Consider the following 21,574-nt stretch of genomic DNA (forward strand, 5'->3'; position numbering starts at 1 on the left):
CTAAACGCTTCGCGATGAACTTCTTGTGGTCCTCTCTCCTGCTGCTGCTGCTGCTGCTGCAGCCGCCGAATGTCACCGTTAATGTGCTCGGCTCGGCACACTCCTTCCAAGGTCTCATTGGCGTTCCTTTTCGGTTTCGGTTTCGTTTTTTTTTGTGTGTGTTGATGTTGTTTTGCTACCTTGCCGCGCGTTTATGATATAGCGGTGCAAGATATCATAGTAAGCGGTGGCGAACGGATCATATGAAAGCCCGAACAGCAGCCCTCGGGCGATTCCAGCCCAGCATCGAACCCTGAACCCCTTGCAGCAAAAAAAAAAACAGTCACAAGAAACCTGATTTAGATCGATCGTTCGGATCGGACTGGTGCGAACGAAAGCGCGCGAGGAGCTGCATTCGTATCGTGTAGCGTCACCGTCGTCCCGGCGTCCTCCCGGGTGCTGTGCGCGATGCACAATTATGTAATCGATTCAGAGCGACTGGCGAGATTTCTTGGAGGTTTTGCCTTATTCATCTACCGATGCCGATGTCCTGTGTATGTGTGTCGCTGGTGAGAGGCTTTTATGCTAGGCCAGGGGTAGGGCGGCGAACCTGCCGCGTCGTCGTCGGATTGGCAATGTGCAAACTTGCGCACCACACAACACGGTTTCGGTTTGGTGGCAGTTGCGGCGCCATAACTTTTAACTCCAAATGGCAAACACTGACAGAAACGAATAAATTACACCGGAGAACTGAGGGGGGAGCGACCGCCATTGGCGACTGGACAAGGCTGCCTCGTGTCACCATCAGCCAGCCAGCCAGCCAGCCAGCAGCGTGTCTTGAGGCGCCTTTCAATGCGTCGCCGCAGGCAGAACTGCAGCAGCAGCAGCAGTACCCTCTGATAATGGCTCCATTCGCAACCGATGGTGCAAGTGTTTAGCATGGCCATTGGTGTGCACTGTGTGCGGACGAAAGTTGGACGCGAAATGGTCTTGCAAAAAGGGATTTCGATTCTGTTCTGACGCCGCGCCTGAAGCCAACCGAGAGATCATCATTAATTGTTCAATCCTTTATGGTAAACAATCGATTGAATTATGTGTTTTTGTTTTCACTGGAACGGTGTTGTTATTTCCCGAATTAAATGAAGCTACCACAGGGTGGCAGGAAAATTGCAGCACCAAAAAGGACTTTGGGGAAGGAAACATGCTCCTCCCGGATTCCCTTCATACCGAAGGCAGAGCATTGGCATGTGAAACACGTTTCAGTGAATCTTCTCCCCGTATTCGCGAGATAAACAATCAATAAACTGTAACAACGCGACATGACATGTGCAGCTGGATGTCTTTTGCGAAATGCGGCTATGAAAAGGAAGCGAAAGAAAAGGTCACCCCGAAGGTTTGATCGTTGGTTGGATGGTTTTGGGTGAAACTTTTCAGCACATGAGATGAAGCATCATATGTTTGACATTAGAAACGTGATGTTAGTCGAATTAGCCCACCCAGTTCAACGAATCGCTTAGCAACAGTTACTCATCGGTAACTTGATGATGAGGTCAGCGCTAGCATTTCCCCCATCGGTCTGCATTTGATATTTTATTCGCTACGTTGTTGTCATCGGGATTATAAACTACTATTCAATTTTGCGAACTTAAGCTAAGACTGTTGAAAACACACACACAACGACTTGCAAATGCTTCACCATAGAAATGGTTTATTTCTTTCCTTCATTGATAAGAGTTAACTTCTTCTGCAATGAAGAACGGTTTCTCTGTCTCTCTCTGGATAAAAATCCTTTGTGAAGTAGCTATACTTTCTCCACAAATCCCTCCAAAGAGTGGATGCCAAAGCTACATCCACTCCAGCCGCAGATTATTGAGTACCAAATACGGCGATCGATCGAACTTGAGTCGGAGAGTCTGCGTGCTGCTCCTCCGCCTTTACACACACAGACCGCTGCTAACAAGAGAGCTTTAGGTAGTTTTGGAGCAGCAATGCTAAACCCCCCCTCAAACAAACCAACGAAGCCCGAATAAGCGTGTAACATTGTAATTTACATACAATTTGTTTCTTCCGCTGTGCTGCACTCCACGATCGTCCTTTCTGTGCGATAGTAGCATATGCAGCATCGCAGAAAGAGTCCGCGAGAGACAGAAACTGTTGGTGTGTTGTGTTGTTTCATGCCACAAACGGAGATTCCATTCCACAATATCTGTGTGTTTTACCGTCCGATGAATTCTTCTTACGCCCTAGCATCAACCTCACGACTCTGCACCCCCCCAAGCCATGCTGTGGTGTCGCGATACGCGACCGAAACCGTTTGGTGGAAGTGTTCCTTGGAATCGCGACAAATGTAGCTTTTGTCGAAATCTCAGTCAACCCGCGACTGATCCGCTGGCAGCATGGCATGGGTTGTGCTGGGACGGGCGCAAATTGTGGGTGCAAAAGTGCTAAATGAAACATTCTCAACATTCCATTACTACATGCCCGTCCAACCCGCCTTCCCACATACTTTCCTTGCGTTTCGTTCTGGCGTCCTCGGCAATAGAATACAGGCGCGCAATCGTGAAAGCCAACAAACCGTGCGGTGTAGGGGAAGAGGGGTGGGGTAGCTTACATTGGCTTGGGGCTCTGTTGACTTATGCTCACCATGGGTTTGTTGTGTATATAGCCGTGGCCACACGGGGCGAAAACTCTAGCGCAAACGAAAAAATTAATGCCAAAACTTTTGCGCTTCGATATGTTTACATGGCCGGGTTGAGGAAATTAAAATCGTTTTTTTGAAGAAAAGGATTGAATACACTAGCAATGATCACTCACTGTCGATGTAAACCACAAAAAGAACATATTGTGAGCCCTACCGTTTGCAAAAAGCTTTTACGCTAGGTTTTACGCTCCACGGACCAATAATCGTTTGACAGCATGTAAACGGCAAGCGTAAACGTTTTGGCATTAATTTTTTCGTTTGCGCTAGAGTTTTCGCCCCGTGTGGCCACGGCTTATGGGTTTGTGTGGGGGTTGCATGGAGGCGCAACGCTTGCTGCCATCGTCGTTGTTGCTGATTCGCATATTTCGCATAAAGGGCTCCCTTGCTCGTTGCCTCTTCCCTCTCATACCAAACTGATCAAAGGGAAGAAAAAACGGAAGCTGTGTGTTGAAGCTGCTTATCACTACACAGAGAGACAGAGCGAGAGAGGGTGTATATGTGGTAGTGCATGTGCTTTCACGCCCATCACAGCACGCCCCACCCCAACCCCACTGCTCGAGTGGAACGTTTTGCATAAGTTTTTTTTGTTTTGTTTTTGCTTTTGTGGTGCTGAACGCCCTTGGATCATGGTTTTGCGCTCGGTCGGTTGGTCGGTAGCGCGACCGCGTTTGGTTCGCGTTTACTGAAATCCGGTCGTAAATAATTGCTTTTGGGCGTTTGGTTCTGGCGGCAGTGTTTAGCTCGCGTTTGGTGCAATTTTTTTTTCGCTATACTCTTGTTCCGTATCGAGGGTCTTTGAAGCGGACGGCTACCGCCCTTTAAAGCATGACGTCGGGACGGGACGACCAAAGGATCTAAGGGATCGTGCCACACACTCTGTTGGCTAAACATTTGTTTTGACTTTACACACGACGAGGCACGAGGTTTGTGTAATACGGCGGGGAACCTTTTCTGTGGATTTGTAGAGGAACGTTTGTGTTCCTGTGATCAACATTCGAGCATATATGCGTTCATAAAACCGAGTACATATTTTGGTTGTGAAATGTACTTTATTTAAAAACAAAGCGTATTTGCAACAATAATTTATGAGCTCGAGCTTAGGACCTAATAAATCCTCTTATTATAATGTTAATCCTTATAAATAGCTCTAAGGGTAGATTCTAGAAAAGCAAGAGAAAGGTTTTGATAATTTCCAACATGTTCGAGCGCCATTGCCACCTCTGCCAACGACCAATTCCCTTCTATCGCCTACTTCGCATCAGAGATCCTTCCAGAGGAATGGTACCTTCAGCAGCCTACTGAGACGTCCTTTGGTGTAAGCTTGCAATAAGCAAACCTCGGATTGAGAAGCATCCCCAACAGTCGCCGTCTGGTTCGAACGATGTGCGCAATACGCAAAGACCATTAAATCTCTGCCCTGTGTGCGTGTGTGTGTGTGTGCCTCTGCCTTGTGTCCTGGTCTGGTAGCATGCAGATTTGCCATCATCAAAAGCACATCGGTTGACATGCGCTACCATCGATGCAACCGAGTGGTTTTCCTCGCCGGCTTCCTCTGACAAGAACACACCAGAGCATACACACCACAGAGTTACAAGCACACCGGGGAGCATACCAGTTCGCAAGACAGCTTCGGTTTGGTCGCTCAACCTCCAACCCATTATCATAAATAATGCTCATCAGCACCAGCCGCACGTTCTCCGACCCTTCGACGAGGGCAGGTTCTCAGAACCTGGTGTGTATGTGTGTGTGTGACTGGACATGGTTGATGGCGTTAGCCACAGAACATATCGTCCCCGACGGTACGGTCTGGCACTCACCATACAGTCAATTCCAGTTCGAGATTATTAGTTGAAAGTTGGTTGGGATCATGCTACTGCTGCTGCTCCTGCAGATGCTGGGCTGAAACATCGGTGTCCGGTCTCATGGGAGAGCCCCACAGGTGTGATGCACACACACACACAGGCGAGATTATGTTGACCTCGGTTTCGACGTTCTCGCGGACGCGTCCTCCGTGGCGAACGGATGTCACGGACGGATGTGTCCAAAACATGTGCCACCTTGTTGTGTTTGCATCCTTGGAAAACGTCCGCGTGAACAATACGATCGATCGATAGCCGAGGGCTCAGCTGCAACAGTGAAGTGTGCGACACCATGTTCTGTCGTCGACCGCGAATGCGTAACGATATTACAATCCAGCCACGCTTGTTGGCCTTTTCCCTTTTCACGATGTGGTTTCATTGGTTGACTTGACCTCTGGCATTATGGCGAGTTGAAGTTGTATCGTCTTCTATTGACCAAAGACAATTACGATTCCGACATGTTGCAGTTCCGCTTGATGGCAGTGCCGTGGATGTAACAGAAGGATTCACTGTAACGTGCTAGTATTAAATGTTACAGCAAGCAGATGCAAGTCCCAATATGATTTGGGCATTTGGCACACACTTACTCCAGGCAATTGGGAAAGGAAATGTAAACACAATCATTACCAACGTAGAACGAGCCCTTCTCCGTTAGAGTGTTATCTCTATAGAAGAAAACTGAAATGGTAACAAAAATTCACAGAGACGATTTTTTTGAATGAAGACTGATCATTAGCTCCCTAAGAACTATTAGATTTTATTTCTGATCTACAGTATGCAAAACAAACTGGTCAATTGGCTAATCGAATAATAAATTCCAGAAAAGCTTAGGTAAAAAAATTACATTCGTATATCATTCGCTTCATCTTTCATTCTACTTCATTTCAATTAAATTTTTCAAACAAATCAACTTTATTTTATTATTACAAACGACAGAGATGTTATGTAATATTTAACATGACAATTACTTAAGGAGGGATAATTTTGTTTTTGCATTTTATTTTTACATTACTTGACTTTTGCTAACATATTTTTTATATTGAATTTATATGGTTTTGAAGTTCTACTTCTTAACATATGCTAAATATGTTGCTCTTTTCGTCCACAAACCAAGCGTTCAGACCCAAACGCTACATATAGTGCAGCAAATATCTTTAAATGTTGTCCCTACTTTTGGCATTGAACATTATTCTCTTTATATACTTTAGAAGAGTTTGTAAAATGCTACCCGATTACAACCCTCTTCCACCTCTTATCGGCTACCAGTTGTAATGGCCACCGAAGTGACAAACTGTTTGCACCTCTACACTCCCAGTGTCTTCACCTTCGACGCCTTAGTTCTCACCTTCTTATAGGTGTGTCCAACCACGTAACACACGGTAAACGGTGATGTGCGCGTTCGCAAACCGTTCCTTCCCGCCCATACTAACCGAACTAATTACGCTGGAAGGTAAATTTGGTCCCACCGCCGGCCTAACATAAAGATGTCTTCAGAAACCAACCCGCAGACAGAGGGACGCAGGGGATACATTACGCGGGAATTAGTAGCACAAGCAAAAGTTATCCGTTATAATCCAGTAACCGGCAAAGGTGAAGCAGCAGCAGCAGCAGCAGCAGCAAGTTTGATGACCTGGTGGCGGTCTCCTGGTTCTGGTTATGCTACTACTAGCTGCCGTTGTTGCTGCTGCGTTGCGCGCGCCATCATGTAACGGGAAGGTGAAAAGTTTCTCAACCTTCACACCTCCCCCAAGACCACCACCACGACCCACCGATCCATAGAGTCGTCTTGTATCGCCACAATGCTACCACACCGAACGAACTGAACTTATGCTGTCTCGAGGGACACCTTCAGCGTATGCCAAGGAAAAGTTACTCCAAAAATATGGATAAGCGAAGCAGCGAAGATCCGGGCATGGCGGGAGCATCGGACAAGTTAAGCGAAGCAGGACACCACCAAACGCGATGTTATTAATGAACATATCAACCGTACGAACCGGGCCCGATGGTCTCTTGATTGAGAGCTGAGATGGTGCCGTTCTTTGGTGTGTATGTGTTTGGCAGAGAGCAAGGATCAACGTACGAGGGCGTCGTCCCTTTGACACACTTTACACACAGCAGCAGCAGCAGCAGCAGCAATGGAGCAGCATTCCTGGCTCATGGATTGCCCCACGAACCACCAGCCAGCCCGGACAACCTGGCACAAAACGATTCAAACGGAATCGAGGACACCGTGTCCACGAGTCTGTGTATCTGTGTGTGTTTGTGTTTCGCTGGCGCACCGCCGCTCGATAGGAGCACCACACGATCTCCGCACACAGTTTGCGACACTCCGTGTCCGTGTCTCTGTGTGCGGTGTCCGGGTGGGGTGTGGGTCGTTGCGTTGCACAACCCGGTTTTATGGTTTGCTTTCGCTCCGCTGCACTGCCGCTTTCTTCTCAATGGCCGGGAACGGTTTTTGCTGCCACCAGCGGTCACTTTCACGGGCGCAACTGGGACACGAACCCCAGAATTGAATCACTTGCACCACCACCACCACCTTCGGTAGCACATACCCATTTGCTCGTGTTTCTATTAATCCTGCGACGTGTCCTGATGCAAAGTCAACCGTGCTCCGAGTTGACCGTAACGTGTGTCGCGGAGAGTCCCGTTGGCAACTTGTGCAGACCGTGTAATGTGTGTCTGTCTGTCTCTGTCTCTTTGTGTGTGGGAACGAACGGTACAGCGTTGGTTGGTGTAAAAATGGGGTCAACCAATGTCATCAGCGCGCGGAATCACCGATACAACGATACGGACGGTCCCCAGATGTCCTTATTATGCACTTTCAGCTTATTTTGGAGCCTTCTTTGTTTCGATAGAGCTCCTCGGTTATTGGTATTTGGCGAAGGCTTCTTTGATGGCAACCGCGATACGAACGAACCACAATTAAGACACTGGAAGGCGTCAATAGGGAGGTAACTTTAGGGAATGCGAGTAGTTCTCTCGCCTTCCTGCCTATGCCGTGTGTTGTGGAAGACGTAACTGTAGCCTGCAGACCACCAGATCCAGTGTACCGTGCGTGTGTGTGTGTGTGCGTCGCGGTGCCGTGCCCCGGTTTCTTCGATGAAATGATTATTTGAACCGTTAAACGTAAGCGCGCGATGTGCCGGTCGGCATATGATGATGATCATGATGATGCATGTGCATGCGGTGCGTGCTAGCTTCTTCATGCATATTAATATGTGCTCCCTTTGGATGCACCGGAACCACGGAACCTCCGCCCCTTCCCGTCGCTACAAAGGTGATGGAATGATGGTGGTGCCGGTATGCTGCACCCGCCGAATGATGATGCACCCGAAAGAAAGTGCATCTGGCCAATGAAGTCACATGGCATACCTCGCCTCCTCGACTCTTCGGTCCCCATTCCGCACCCCCCCCCCCCCCCCCCCCCCCCCGGGATCCTGATAAACCTGTTGACGGTGTCAGAGTTTATTTTCGCAATGGACCATCATAAATAACACTCGCTGATGAGCAAATATGAGAGCCAGAGAGAGAGAAACATGGGAGGGAGGAGAACAAGATACGGTTCCCGATGAACGACGACCAACCGATGACCCCTCTCTGTGGCGGGGGGGTAAATGTTGCATATTTCATTTACTCCGCTGTTGTGTGTGTGTGTGTCCGCGCTCAAACATTACCACTCGGATCGGTGAGGCGAGGTTAAATGAAATATTTATGGACAGTGGAGCCGTTTTTTGGTGTTTTTTTTTTCTTTTTTTATCGAGGTTTCGAACACTCGACCAGCCAGCAGCAAAGGATGAGAGAAGAGGAGTCCTGCACTGTAGGTCCCGGGACCTGCGATCACACAACGCAAGTGCCGGGGCGCACATTACGGGAATGAATGTTTCGGTTGTGTTAAAATAATAAACACGACACGGCCACAAATTGTGCAGAGCGACAGCAGAAGAGGGGTGGGTGTGGAGAGAGGGGTTTGCAGAAATATGTGCGCATACACCGCGGGCCTTTCATCTGTTGCGATGGTTTTCTGGCGTGGCCTGCTGCTGCAACTACTAGAGAGTGATACAGAGTACAGCGCGATCCGGATCATTTACTATTGGCGCTGGAGTGTTAACTAACGAGAAGGGTGCGACACCAGACTGCCCCCAGAAGGTGACAACAGAGGCCATATTCAAATCAACATGTTGATTCATTTTGTTTTTTTAAAACGAGAAAGGGGGAAAACAGTGACAATGTAATTTTGGTTCATTTTTCATCTTTTCGAATTCGTGTTTTTTTTTCTCTCTATCGAACATACAACTTATGTTCTGCCAAGTGTCATGTTAAGGTCACTTTGCTCCCTTTAGTTACCGGCTAGGGACTCAAAATGAAAAATAAGCATGGCTACTATGACGTGTTTTAGTAGCAACATCATGCATCATGTACACGTTTGGGCACCTGGTGAGCAGCAGTTCACGTGTACTGTGACATGTAGAGGTCATATTGGTTCAAGGACCAAGATGGTAGTGAGAGACACGTGCCCCAAAGGGAGAGTTTACTTTTTATAGATGGCAAAGTGCCATCTGCAAAACGATATCGTTCATTATGTGTAATGGTGTTGATACGGAGTAGATAAGGATAGATTTCGGCCAAAGACTTTCTTGTTGAAACTTTAACAAAATGTAGTATTTGTCTAACGGTGGAACGCTTGAAGTTTTCGTGCTTAGGTGCAATTCATTTCAGCTTTTTCCCGATTAAAAATCCATGCAATAGCTTTAACCTAAACGTGCGACCTCCTTAGCATCGAAGAGCCTCGCTGGAGAGCATGCGCTTCTCGCTCTCTTCCTCTTCTTTCCAAACCAAGCACGAATACAAAGCTCCAAAAAGAGGTTCCATTGGTCCTTTTCGGGGACATACACAAGCAACCAGATGATGGCAAATGATGACCATTTCGTGAGCATTATTATAGCGTCTCGACCAAATTTTCATCACCGCCGGCACACTACCACCAATAATCTTCTCAATAGTGGCTAGTGATCACGTCCCATTCATCAATGCGTGTTATCAGACTCGCCGGTCGACCGACCAAGGACCGTCATTGCTCCGACCGAGCTCAGCAACTACTGAGTGCAAGCAATCTTGTCTGCCACCCAAATCTGCGCCAAGCGTTTGCCAGGGCCCCCCACTCCACATCGAGACAGATCGTTCGGAGTGGCATATTTTCCGCCGTAACTGTCGCACGCTTGATGTTTCGCCGATGCCGGTGCGGTGGGAGCCACCGGAATGAAGAGCTTACAAGGGACATCACGGGGACGTAGCAGCAGCAGCAGCAAATGGTTTGATAGAAGAACGCAAAAAAACGGGGGAAGCAAATGGCGACTTCAATCAGCTGCCAGTGTTTGGCCAATGGGTGGTTTGGCCCCGTTGTCCTTTGTCCCTGCGTTTGATGTGACCGACGGCGCACTGGTCCGTCAGGTTCGTCTTTCGTCAGGAGTGTGGCATGTGCTGACCAACACTGGAGCGGCTGTGCAAAAGCTGTTTCTGTCCGATGGGACGCAAGATGGACACTTTCACTTTTCCCCTTTTAGCCCATCATCATCTGCCTCCCCTGATTAGCCTGCTACCATCCTTCACACTGGAACAAAGCAGTCCTTTAAAGGACGCACCAAAGGCATAGAAGATGACCCAGATAGACACTGTAGCTGCAAGGGCTATGAACGTAATGAAGAAGTACGGCGGAAGGACGAACGTTCTCGCCTTACTGTCCACCGGAGCCACCGTAACGTAGATTGAATCAAATGGAGCAATATCCTCCGGATGAACCTTGTGACGACGAGAGATCCGGGTGGTAGGCCAGCAAGGGTGTTGACACAAAGGAGTGGTACTCTGGGGCAAGCCTTTGACAAGGATAAGTAGCTCGGAACACAACTCCCCGAGCAGAAGAGGATACAGAGAGAAAGAGGAGTAAAAGTAATGGAAATAGCCCGGATAAAGCAACGTGCGAAGTGACTCTTCCTTTTCCACCAAGACACTACTAGGCCCAAGCCAAGACGTGGTCCATTACTACCAACGTTACCATTTACTTCGACAAAACTTGCACTAAAGTTATTACACCGATAGTCCGTTGCCGATATACTGTGATAAGCATCTTAATTAATACAACTTAATAAACGATTCCCGATTCTTACTGCTTGGCTGTGTAATTCGTCAGATTGTGAAATGGGGGCACCGCACCCCACCGCTAGCCCAAATCAAAATGACCCCAGTACACGCAACATGCCGCCACTAGTGTGTTCGCCCTGTTTACGATCGAATTTTCGCAAATCTCTTCTCTCACCCAGCGCTACTCACCAGCACCAGCAGCATGTTGCTCGCCTCCGAGCTCTTGACTGCCGAGCTCTAGCGTGCAAACCGCTTATCCGTATCGGCCAGCTTGCCCGACCTCTCGCTCGCCCGACCGCCCGCTCGCTACTCTAAATATTTTATCAACCAAAATAGAACCATCTCATAAAAGTAAAGTGCGTTATTATGATTCCATCTTTTCCAAGCCGAAGCGTGACTTGCACCACTCCAGGCAGGCAGGACGAACGACAAATTTTTGCTTCGGCTGGACGGTATGGGATGGCTGGCTGTGGTGACTGGGCCCGAGAATGCCAGCATTGGCAACGACTTGCGCCACATTCGCCAGCCAGTGAATGGCTTTTTCAAGACTTTTTCACGCCGAACAGCAGCGCGTCATGTACTATCTAGAGTAGCAGCGAGGCATCATAGTAGACATGGGCCCGGGAGGGGGGGGGGGGACGGGAAATAGCAACGCCACAATCTGCGCCTGCTTCTCCTTTCCGTTGTTGTTTGATCCTGACGCTGCGCTATTCATGATGCCGTGGTTTTTGTGCCACGGTTGCCCGGGAGGTAGACTAGGACTGATAGGAAGGTCCTTATGCTAAGCTAACCCGGGGACCGACGACGAGGACGATGACGAGGATGACGACGAGTGCCGTCTTCCGCAACAAGACGCCACAACATGATGATGGAAGCTAAGATTTACACAAACCGCCGAGAAACCGGAACGGCAAGCGCAGGCCGGAGTGGAATGGGAAACAAAATACGGAGAAAAAAGGCGCAGAAAGAGAGAGAGATAGAGAGAGAGAAAGAGTGAGAGAGGGAGAAGCGAGAAAAAGGATAAAATGGAATATTTACGCCTTATTGTGTAATAAAAATCCTCTTTTCATTCAACCTCCACTCTCGGTTTAATCTTCCCGTTCGCTGCGTCGCCCTTTTGCGAATCGACCGACCGACCTACGAGAGGAGAGGAGAGGAGAAGGGACGGAAGCAGCATTTGCACTTCATTCCTTCACGTTAACCCAAATCCCCGTCCGATACCCCCCAAACGCCAGGGTTCACCGCCGGGGCTCAGTTTCTCGGGACTCAGCGGGTTTTGTGTTGCGCCGTTGGACCATGACTTATCCTTAACTGTTTCCGGTGTTCGTCCTATCTACGTCTCGGCGCGCGCGTGTGTGTGTGTGTGTTTGTGTGCTCCTCTCCCCAGGACACAGGACACGTCTCGTACGAAGCACGTCCCGCTAAGTAAGCTGCTTGCAGAGAAGCACTACTACGCGTTCATCTTCAAGCATCAACTACTTCTGTGACATCACTCCTCGTACGTTCCTCGTGTTGCTGCTGCTGCTGCTGCTGCTGAAGGATGTTTATTCTCTATTGTTTTTTGCGTCCTTTTTGTCCCTGGACTCACCATATTCCTCGCTGGAATCCTCGAGTGAGAGTATGTGGTGTGACATGGTGGCGGTACCTTTGGTAGTTTGACGACCGCGATGGCAGGCACCGCTTTCAATGCGTTGTGCGCTTCGGTTCGCTTTTTTTTTGGTACTGCGGAATAGCTAGCACCAGATCGCTTACCAGCGGAAAAGGGGAAGGGAAAGACCGGATCGATGAGAGGTGCTAGATTGCCGCCACGGTATAGACATTACCTGCCGTGAGAACCAATCCAGCTCGACGAAGAGGAGAGCGGGACATTCACAGAGAGAGAGGTATTGTGAAAGCAACCGCCGGAAAGCGAAGAAACAACAACAAACCACAACACGACAGAAGAGGATCTCTGGATCTGGAGCGCACCGGATGCAGATCAGGACAGTCCATGCAATTCGTTTGCATGGTGGGAAGCAAAGGATAAATGGACAAACACACACCCCGACACACAGAGGCTGCAGCAATTATTCATCCGCTTTTTTTTTCGCTCTCTCTTCACCAACGGACTCTACCCCGGACATACGAATTCATAATCTTCGGACGTGCTCTGGCCGAGGGGCAGAAGAGGATGTCCACCACAAATATAACTGGTCGGCACTCCGTATCTTGATCAGCGGACAATCGCCATCCTGGCCTGGGTTTGACTTGTTGGAATGCGGTGGAAGCTTTATTTTGCGAAAACACTCCATCTACACACACAGACACACACACACACACACAAACTCGTCCATTCTTTTATCAGGTGTGAAGTGTCAACTGGAGTCAGTTCGCAGGGCATCGCGTTTTGCGAATTGCATCGTCTTGTTTTTGAGATATCTCGATGCAGGATGATTTTTTTGTTTTTGTATTAAAAGCATGTGTATCTGAAAGCTTCTTAAAGTGACCTCTCTACAAATCTGAGCAAAGTGTTTCATAAAAACATACGGCTCGTCCGTCCTTCTATATGTGAAAAAAAGTGTTTCATAAATCATCTTAATTTAATAAACATAATCTGTCACATTAATCCTTCCCAGGCGTCAGCCTCGATGTCACACTTTGAAATGGGTAGCTTGGATCGGCTTGTCAAAAACTAAATCTAATCGCCATCAAATTCCTATCAGCCTACATGGATCAAAAATATGGATTCCCCCTCGGGCGGGCTTCTGAGGAGCAACTCCTGCCGCTTGTTGCTTGTCTCTGCTAAACTCTCCCTGATATATATACACCATGAGCGCGACCATGAGTATGTAGTGCTGTCACGACAAACTTCATGAAAATCCCTACATCTCCCCTCATCGGTGGTGACACTATCATGACCATCGTCTCTGTGCGTCACCCTCAAACCCCCGGCGATCGTCCCTTGTGTAGGAAATCGGAGCCAATCGGAAGCCAGACCACCAGATTTACGCACAGTGTTCCGTGCCGGCTGGTCGTGGCTCCGCAGGGCCAGGAGTATGTAATAACATACTCCCCAAACCCCGCTGGTGGCTAGGTCCGTCCTCTCGACATCATCTTGCACACCCGATCATGATCCGATGCCTCCCACTGATGGCATCTTTTAACCGCCGCTGTGGCGGGAATTCTGCTAACCCCAACCAACCAACCAACCCATCATCTTCCGTCGTGTAGGGAGCGTTATCCTAGAATAAACTGTCTGGGATATGACGATACTGATGATGCTGATGATGGTGATGATGATGCTGGTACACTGCTGCCTGCCAATTGAGAATTGAGCCATTGAGCCCATGAGAAGCAGAGGAGTAACAGTAGTAGCAGCAACAGCAGCAGCAGCAGCAGCAGCAGCAGCAGCAGCAGCAGCTTCTTTTCACTTAGAACATGCTCCGGCCGATAGACGCCATTGATTTTATGGCATCATTCCCGTGCCCTGTCTGTGCAAATACCTACGGGACACATCCCATGACGCCTCTGCCTGTATGTGTGTGTGTGTGATTTGGTACGCGATAAGTGGCCGGCACCTTGGAATAATGCCTTTCGTTATCGCCGATGCTTCCGAAGCGTTTCCGTTACCGTCCGGTAGTTGGCAGAAGCTCTCATCTCCTCCGGGTGTTTCTCATGGGCCCGGGGTGTGCGTGTGTGTGTCACACGTGTGAATATTCATCGGTTGGTGGGCAATCGATATGCGCTGGTCGTCGATTGAAGTTGCTCTGGTTGATCGCTCGTATGATATCCGGTCGGTTCCGATACCAGGCACCGATAAAGTATTACACTTGGCAAGCTGCTGTAGTAAGTCTGCATGCCTGCCAAAAGCTCCGATCATCGGATCAAGGTCGACAAAACTCGACGGAATACGGAACTTGCTCCACAGGACCAGAGAGCAACTCACTCCAAGAGAGGGGGTTGGCTCCCGGATTCAAGGCTCGTCAGACGTCGTTGGCCTTGGGTGTGGTGAAGTCCACGTTGCCTCCTGTGAGTATTTTATGTAAATGAAGACGCCTGCCTTGCCCTGCACTACTCCTCGCTCGCTCTCTCATCGCTGAGCTGTCCGGAGCTATCTACTACAAAATGGGGTTGAGTTGTACGAAGTACAGTAGGAAGAGGTACGTGGCGGTACGCACACGGACGTCGTCCAGGGTACGAGACTTCTTCCTTCTCGACAGACACCGACAGACGCCTGCTCATGATGATGATGATGATGATGGTGATGATGGTTTTTAATTTGCACTTATGTAGAAGACACCACTTGCTGGCGCTGTCCTATCTTCCTCCTCCTCATCCTCCTCGTTCTCTGGGGAAAAGTTGCGAACAAGCGAAGGAACGTGAGCAGCACTCCCTCTCTCTCTCTCTCTCTCTCGCTCTCCAGGCAAGAAGGTTCCCCGCAATCAGGACGAAATTAATTTGTAATGCGTGATTAGGTGTAAATTGGTTTGGAGGGATTTAGGACCTGTCATAGCCCTGCCAGCAGCACCGGCAGCACCGGCAGCAGCAGTAGCATCATCATCACCGTCACCGTCAGCCCGGTTGGGGTCCCGGGTGGTGGTGGTTGTGGTTCAGGCAAACAAATTCCATCCTCTCCTGTGAACCTGGAAGTTAGGGAGGAAATCAAACTGGAAATCCGGAGCCGGGAACGCTAGCACCCCGGGAACTACTGCTGGCCGGGACTGCTGGCTGGCATTAGCAGGGATTGGCAAGTAATTAACCAAGATATTAGCAACACCTTCAACCGTTTTATGGCCATGTTCTGATCTGCTTGGTGCTCGTCTCGTCCTACACTTGACCGGCCAAATACCGGCGACAAGCAGCAGCACGTCGGATTGTTGGTGTACGTGTACCCGAACGGGCCGCTTCGGGGTATAATTATGGCCAGCCTCACGCGGGATTAACGGGTCCCGGAGCTTGGAAAGGAAGGCAATTGATTTGTGCCAGGCTGGTTAGTTATTAGTGCAAAGTAGCGTTTGGTGCTCTTATCCCGTGAAACGCATTACCGTGAGACTCCTTTACGATTAGAGGAGTGTAAACGATTAGCTTTGCCTTTTTCTTTTCAATAATTCCATCCGGAACGTTCGGGAATGCTGGACAAATGATTCGGCCTCGGTGCGAATTGTAATGGAATTGTCCACTGCGCCGATGTCATTGCAGATTCATCACACCTAAGCCCTTGCAACGGCGTGTTACCAGAGACCTCGTTTGCGTTGACGCTGCCTTTAACACTTTTCCCCGTTGAGTAACACCCCAAAAAAAGTAGCAACCCGGTAGCAGAATGATGCGAAGCAAATCGTCGTCGTCGTCGTCCTCGTCGTCGGCGCTCGTAACCATGACATCGGTTTATATGAAGTCACCGCAAAGTCAAACATCATAAATAATTCAATCCCCCAACAATCCAAGGGGACAACAACACCGACAGCGGCCAATCGGTTTGCTGTTTATTCTCTTCCGCGTGTTTTTTTTTTGTGGTTTTTTGCTCTTCGATCGGCATCCACGAATGATGGTGAATTTATAGAGTTTCGCTTCATGATGCTTGAGCTGATGATGATGATGACGATGAGAATGATAAGGGAAAATCAGAAACAGCAAAATCCTGTATTCTCCGAAAACAACAAAAACGCGTTTAATCGTTCCGAGATAAGGTGAGGCGATGGAGCGCGCACACCACCACCCTCCCTTCACGTTGCGCCATAAAATCCCGTAAATCATATAAACGGCCCGGGTGTCGATTGCGTTTCTGTCGTCCTCGGCTCGCTCGGTCGACACGCCAGCGTCATGTGTAACCACGCGAGTTGGGACACCTGATGATCTGATTTGGCCACCATAAAATATTCATCATCATCTGCTGGGCCATCGTGCTCCAGCAGCAGCAGCAGCCGTAGCTATCCTTCCTTCTGTCCATCATCGCCTTGTCCTGTCCCGTTGTGCTCTGGAGTGAGGCCCGGGCCCGCCGCCTTCTCGACCACAAACCGACCAACCGAAAAATACGCCCGGTGAATTGTCGTTTTGCGACACCGTACGTCCTTGTTCCATCCGTGAGCCCCGTTCCTGCCTGCCCCTCCCTCGACGTGCTTTTGAGTGGCATAAAACAATTTATCACAAACTGGATTAATATCACTTTTATTGGATTTAAATTACTGGCTGTTCCACGACGGTACTTTGCACACCGCCGCCTGCTGCTGCTGCTGCTGCTGCTGCTGAGGCACTTACGCACTCTCCTGGGTACTTCTCCCGACAGCGAGTGACTTCTCGCTCGCAACCACAATCAAGGGTGGCGATGTTTTTTGGGATTGGGACAGTCATCCAACCAGATGAGGTGTAAATCGAGGTGCAGGTTTTGTGGTGCTCTTGTGGGGTCGAGATTTTCTGCTTCTTCTCTGCTGGCGGCGGCGGCGGCACCCCTTGTGATGCCAAAGATGCGTAACCGGGTCCCCCGGACCTTCAAGGGTGTAGGGTGTGCAAATGAGCAGAACCGAACCGAAGCGCCACGCGAAACGAGACTTCAATTTATGAGGCAAGAAGGTAGAACCTCACCACCACGGAGAGGAAGCGAAGCGTAATCGTAATTCGGAAGGTACACACGACGACAACGACGACGACGACGATGACGACGAAGTACCCTAAGCCACCAGCAGCAGTTCCCTCGATTGCTGCCGCTTCCAACGATCGTGATCCGGTGGTGGGGTTGTCTTGTGTGTGGTACCGGCATTGTGTGCCGCCGGTCCGGGATTAGGGACCGGTTCCAAAAGCGGTGGAAAGCGGGGAAGTATGAACTGCGTAGAAGCGACCCCTCGAGAATCATGAAATGGGAATGTTTAACATTTCACTTAAACCTTTATGCTACCCTCGGTGGTAGCACGACCGCTGCCTCGCTGCCTGCCTGCCTGCAGAGACAAATTGGTACACCAACCCCCCTCCGACCCCTGATGGGTTCTAGTGGTAGAACTGGTGGTGCGCCTGTCTTCTTCGGTGAAGAGACGCTGTTCGGCAAAGAGAGCATATGCCCACGGCGGGTTCTCGACGCCTTCCAGCTTCCCTCGGAGTTCAGAAAATACACGAAAGACGGTGGAACGGAACTCGAATCGTACTGATTTATTTCCGTTTCCTACGCGATGCTGTTGGTGTGTTTATGGGCAAAAGAAGAACTGCGTTTAGAAGTCTAGTGGGCTGGGGACGCTATGGCGGTACACACCGGCTCCAGGGTTATTTGGTCGCTCGAAATTCAGGCAAACTCGAAGTGGAAACAACTTCACGCCACCAAGATTTGTAACGACGATCGCGTTTGCGCGTTCCCGGTTCCGACACGCAGGAATAACGCCGGCTTTCGTTAAATCACTTGCCGCCGCGTATCGTAATCCGTGACCGAAATGTTCTCCTCCTCGTCATCGTCGTCGTCGTCGTCGTCGTCCCCGTCGTAGCGGGAAGGGTCTATATTTGGAAATGCACAACCTTCTCGGGGCTCATCTTTCGGGAAGAGACTCGATGTTCCCTGGCACGGCCTACTGGGGTGTTTATGCTGCTTAACTCAATTATCGTGATATTCCGTTTTCATGACGCCTTCTTGCGACTTCTTCGGCGAGAGAGATCTTTGCGCTCTGCCAGATGATAGAGTACGCGCGCTCGAGAAGGTTTTTGCCGGGTTTTTTTTTTTTTTTTTTTGAGCGCAATGCGAGCTGGGGTTGCAGATGAATTGATTGAATTTTGTGGAAAATTAATTATCATCCGTGTCATAAGTTTAGCAGAGGCAGCGCGGCGGTAGGAGGGTGCGCCATTACGCTCCCAATCCATTTGGCAATTCGTCCATGGTAATGAGCTGTTCTGATGAGCCTTTTTTGCGAACGGGGTTGGCAATGCTGTTGGTGTTCCACATTTGAACCAATCGTGAAGCAGGTCTATTCCTCAATTTTGTGTGTAAATAAAACACTCGAAACGCATAGTAGTTGTTTTAAAATTTTGTTTGTTTCCACCTGTCTCATTTATTACGTTACCTAATCTTACCTATCTATCTATTGTAGATGCAAAATGAAGATATTGCGTGTTTTGTATAAATCATTATTATTTATTCCTCTTATTGTTAAAAAAATTATATGTCACGATTATCAAATATTAACTCATTTAAGCCATACAATCCTTCAACTGTAGTTGTACTAGGCCTTGTTATATTCAATCAGAACTAGGGATATTTAGAACAAACCGGATCGTAGCGTACCTCCTTACAAATAATGATACAAATAATGAATCATGTGCATCAGAAATCAGAATCAGAAATGCATTTATTTGTTCCATAAAGGCTAGATTAAACAACAGGTTTCTTCTGTTGTCCATCTGGCTTACATTCAATTCATATAACACCGATTTTCCGAAGTATTTAATCAAGTGTAATGCCTCCACAGGCCGATCAGGCTTGTGTGCATATTATGTTCATCCAAACACGCTTGGAGATAGGAATCATGCATTGTTTTCAGCTCACTAGAGCATACCTCATCCTCTGTATTGTAATCGTCACTTCTAAGACATTTAAAGAAAAAAATTAGAAGCATTTTGTAATGAAATATAGGCGCTAAATCTCTTATTACACTAACTATAGTCCAACCCCATTTTTTGATGGCAAAAACAGTACCAGGAAATCTAAAAATATCCACAAACTTTCGACCTTTAGTACAAAAGATGCGATATTTCAAGCATAATCAATGTTCGCTTTGATACGCGCTTTGATATTTTGCAATCAATATTCGTTATGTATTACCCAATCTATATGTATAAAATAACTCATTGGCCTTTAACGGCAGCTTCTGCTTCTATGAGCCATAACCATACCATCAAAATCAACGATCGCTGAAATGTTGCTAACGAGCCAGCTATGCAAACTGACGACGGCAAACAATGGAACACAACCAAGCAGCCCGATCGATCTCGTTGGGGGCATTTCATCGTGTTTGACAGAAGGGTGGCTGGAATGTGACATTTATACTACGAGCGTGCACACTTCCACGTCACGTCCCGTATGGATTATCATGGAAATGACGAAAAGGAAGCAAACACAAATCCCTAGTCACTCGCTGGTGGAAACGCTGGTTGGAAACCGTTTGCTGCGCCATACATAAACATAATCACTTCTATCATCCGTATTGCCGCGAGGCTCTCTCTCTCTATCTCTCTGTGTCTGTGCCTTTACCCTTGTCAAGTGACAACGAGCATCGTAAGAAAAAGGGTGCACTTCTTGCCCAGTCATTGCCGGTACCGGCAACCGCTCTCGTTATCCCAGTGGTCGTCATGATGAGTTGGGTAGTTCTATGCGACGATTGACACCAAACCCTGAGCCAACCCCCTTCCTCCGGAGATGCTGAATGAATGAAACGGTTGAATGGTTGACGTGAGGCGAGAAACAAATAAGTTCCGCTAGGCGCCTGTGTCCCTGTGAACCAAAACCACGCAGGGGGCAGGAAAATTTGTCTCAACGACAAGTAAAATGAAAGATCGCAGCAGTACTGCAAGAGTGTCCGTCTCCATGGTGAGCCGCCTACTGGGCATTGAGGATTGTAAAAAAACTGCATGCATTCTCCTTCTTTGCCTGAACGTTGGAGTAAATGGTTTTGGTGTTGGTAAAGATATGAAAGAAATACAATATAAACTTGAAACATTGTACTAAAAGAGGAACAATCGAATCTGTTTTTCCCCTAGAATGAAAATTGAAAATTAATTAATTAATAACGGTACTACGAAAGGATACAAAAGATGCGAGTTAGTGGGAGGTGATGTTGGAGTATTCACTGTTGAAAGAGTCGCATTATTATTCCTTTTGCAATGTTCTTCTATTATTCCTTTTGCTGTGTTTCCCCATTTTTATAAAAACAAATGCTTCCTTCATAGCGTGAAGTTATTAGATTATGCTGCGCGGAGTTACTGTACTAAACAAGCGCATAATCAGAAACGATTACAATAGTGTCTTCCCGTGTGCCCTTTATCAGCATCACTCGGACATCCCATAACCATCGGAAGCTATTAATGAGCGGCATCGTTACATCGTAAGACCGTAACCACCGAAAGAGGCACCTTTCAAAATCAGCTAAGCATCTTTATAGTCGACCCTTTGAAGTACTTCCTTAGTTTTTTGCCACTACATTCGGTCTTACAGAGTGTCCCTGTTCCTCTTGTGTTTTTTTTTTGTTCTGTGACCCAAATGTCAAGCTCTTTGTGCTTCTGGGCCACGACGAAGGGTTGTGATTAGAGAGCAACAAAATGGTCTGCCAACGGATCCCATACACCGCAAGATAACGCGAGGTGAATGGACGGAAGGGGAAACAGGAAATGAATATTTAATGCGTCATAAAGCAGACTTAACCCTACGGCAACTGAAAGTGGACAGGCGTAGGCATTATTAAAATCTGAATAATTGAATTATCGCGATTTAATTAGCTGACGATTGGATGAAGAAGCAGCATCATCACAAGCCGAAAAAGGTGTAAGCGCGCATACGATCTAATGGGCCACGTTTCTCTTCTCTTATCATTCGCAGGCTACTATCAACCGGCTGGTCCGTTGATATCACCGCATCTGCTACCGCCGACGACATCCCAGCACCACCCAGGTGGTCCATCGCTGGTGGGATCGTTGGTGGGAAGCAAGAGCGGTGGAGGAGGTCCGGAACATTCCGAGCACTCGCCACTGCATCATCTTCCGGGTCATCCGGCGCAACCACCGGCTTCGACGACCGCAGACAGTACGGATAGTGATGTACTGCTGACAGGTACGAGCGGGGGCACACCGGCACCGGCGCCGCTACCGTCACTACCACCACCACCATCACCACCAACACCACAACCACCCCAACACCATCCGGATGCCTACCATCCGTTCCGGCCAGCTGATGCGGATC

At 48.5% G+C, this 21,574-nt stretch overlaps 1 protein-coding gene across 2 annotated transcripts in view; it reads left to right on the forward strand.

The window, feature by feature from the left end:
* Positions 1-21,574, forward strand: part of LOC125949223 (uncharacterized) — a 203,986-nt gene that overhangs the window by 174,910 nt on the left and 7,502 nt on the right. For both annotated transcript variants that reach the window (XM_049676013.1, XM_049676012.1), the window contains exon 8: positions 21,215-21,445. In XM_049676013.1, coding sequence (XP_049531970.1) covers positions 21,215-21,445 — 231 coding nt within the window. The remainder of the gene's footprint in view (positions 1-21,214; positions 21,446-21,574) is intronic.

The sequence above is a fragment of the Anopheles darlingi genome, chromosome 2, assembly GCF_943734745.1.
Source record: "Anopheles darlingi chromosome 2, idAnoDarlMG_H_01, whole genome shotgun sequence".
Lineage (NCBI taxonomy): Eukaryota > Metazoa > Arthropoda > Insecta > Diptera > Culicidae > Anopheles > Anopheles darlingi.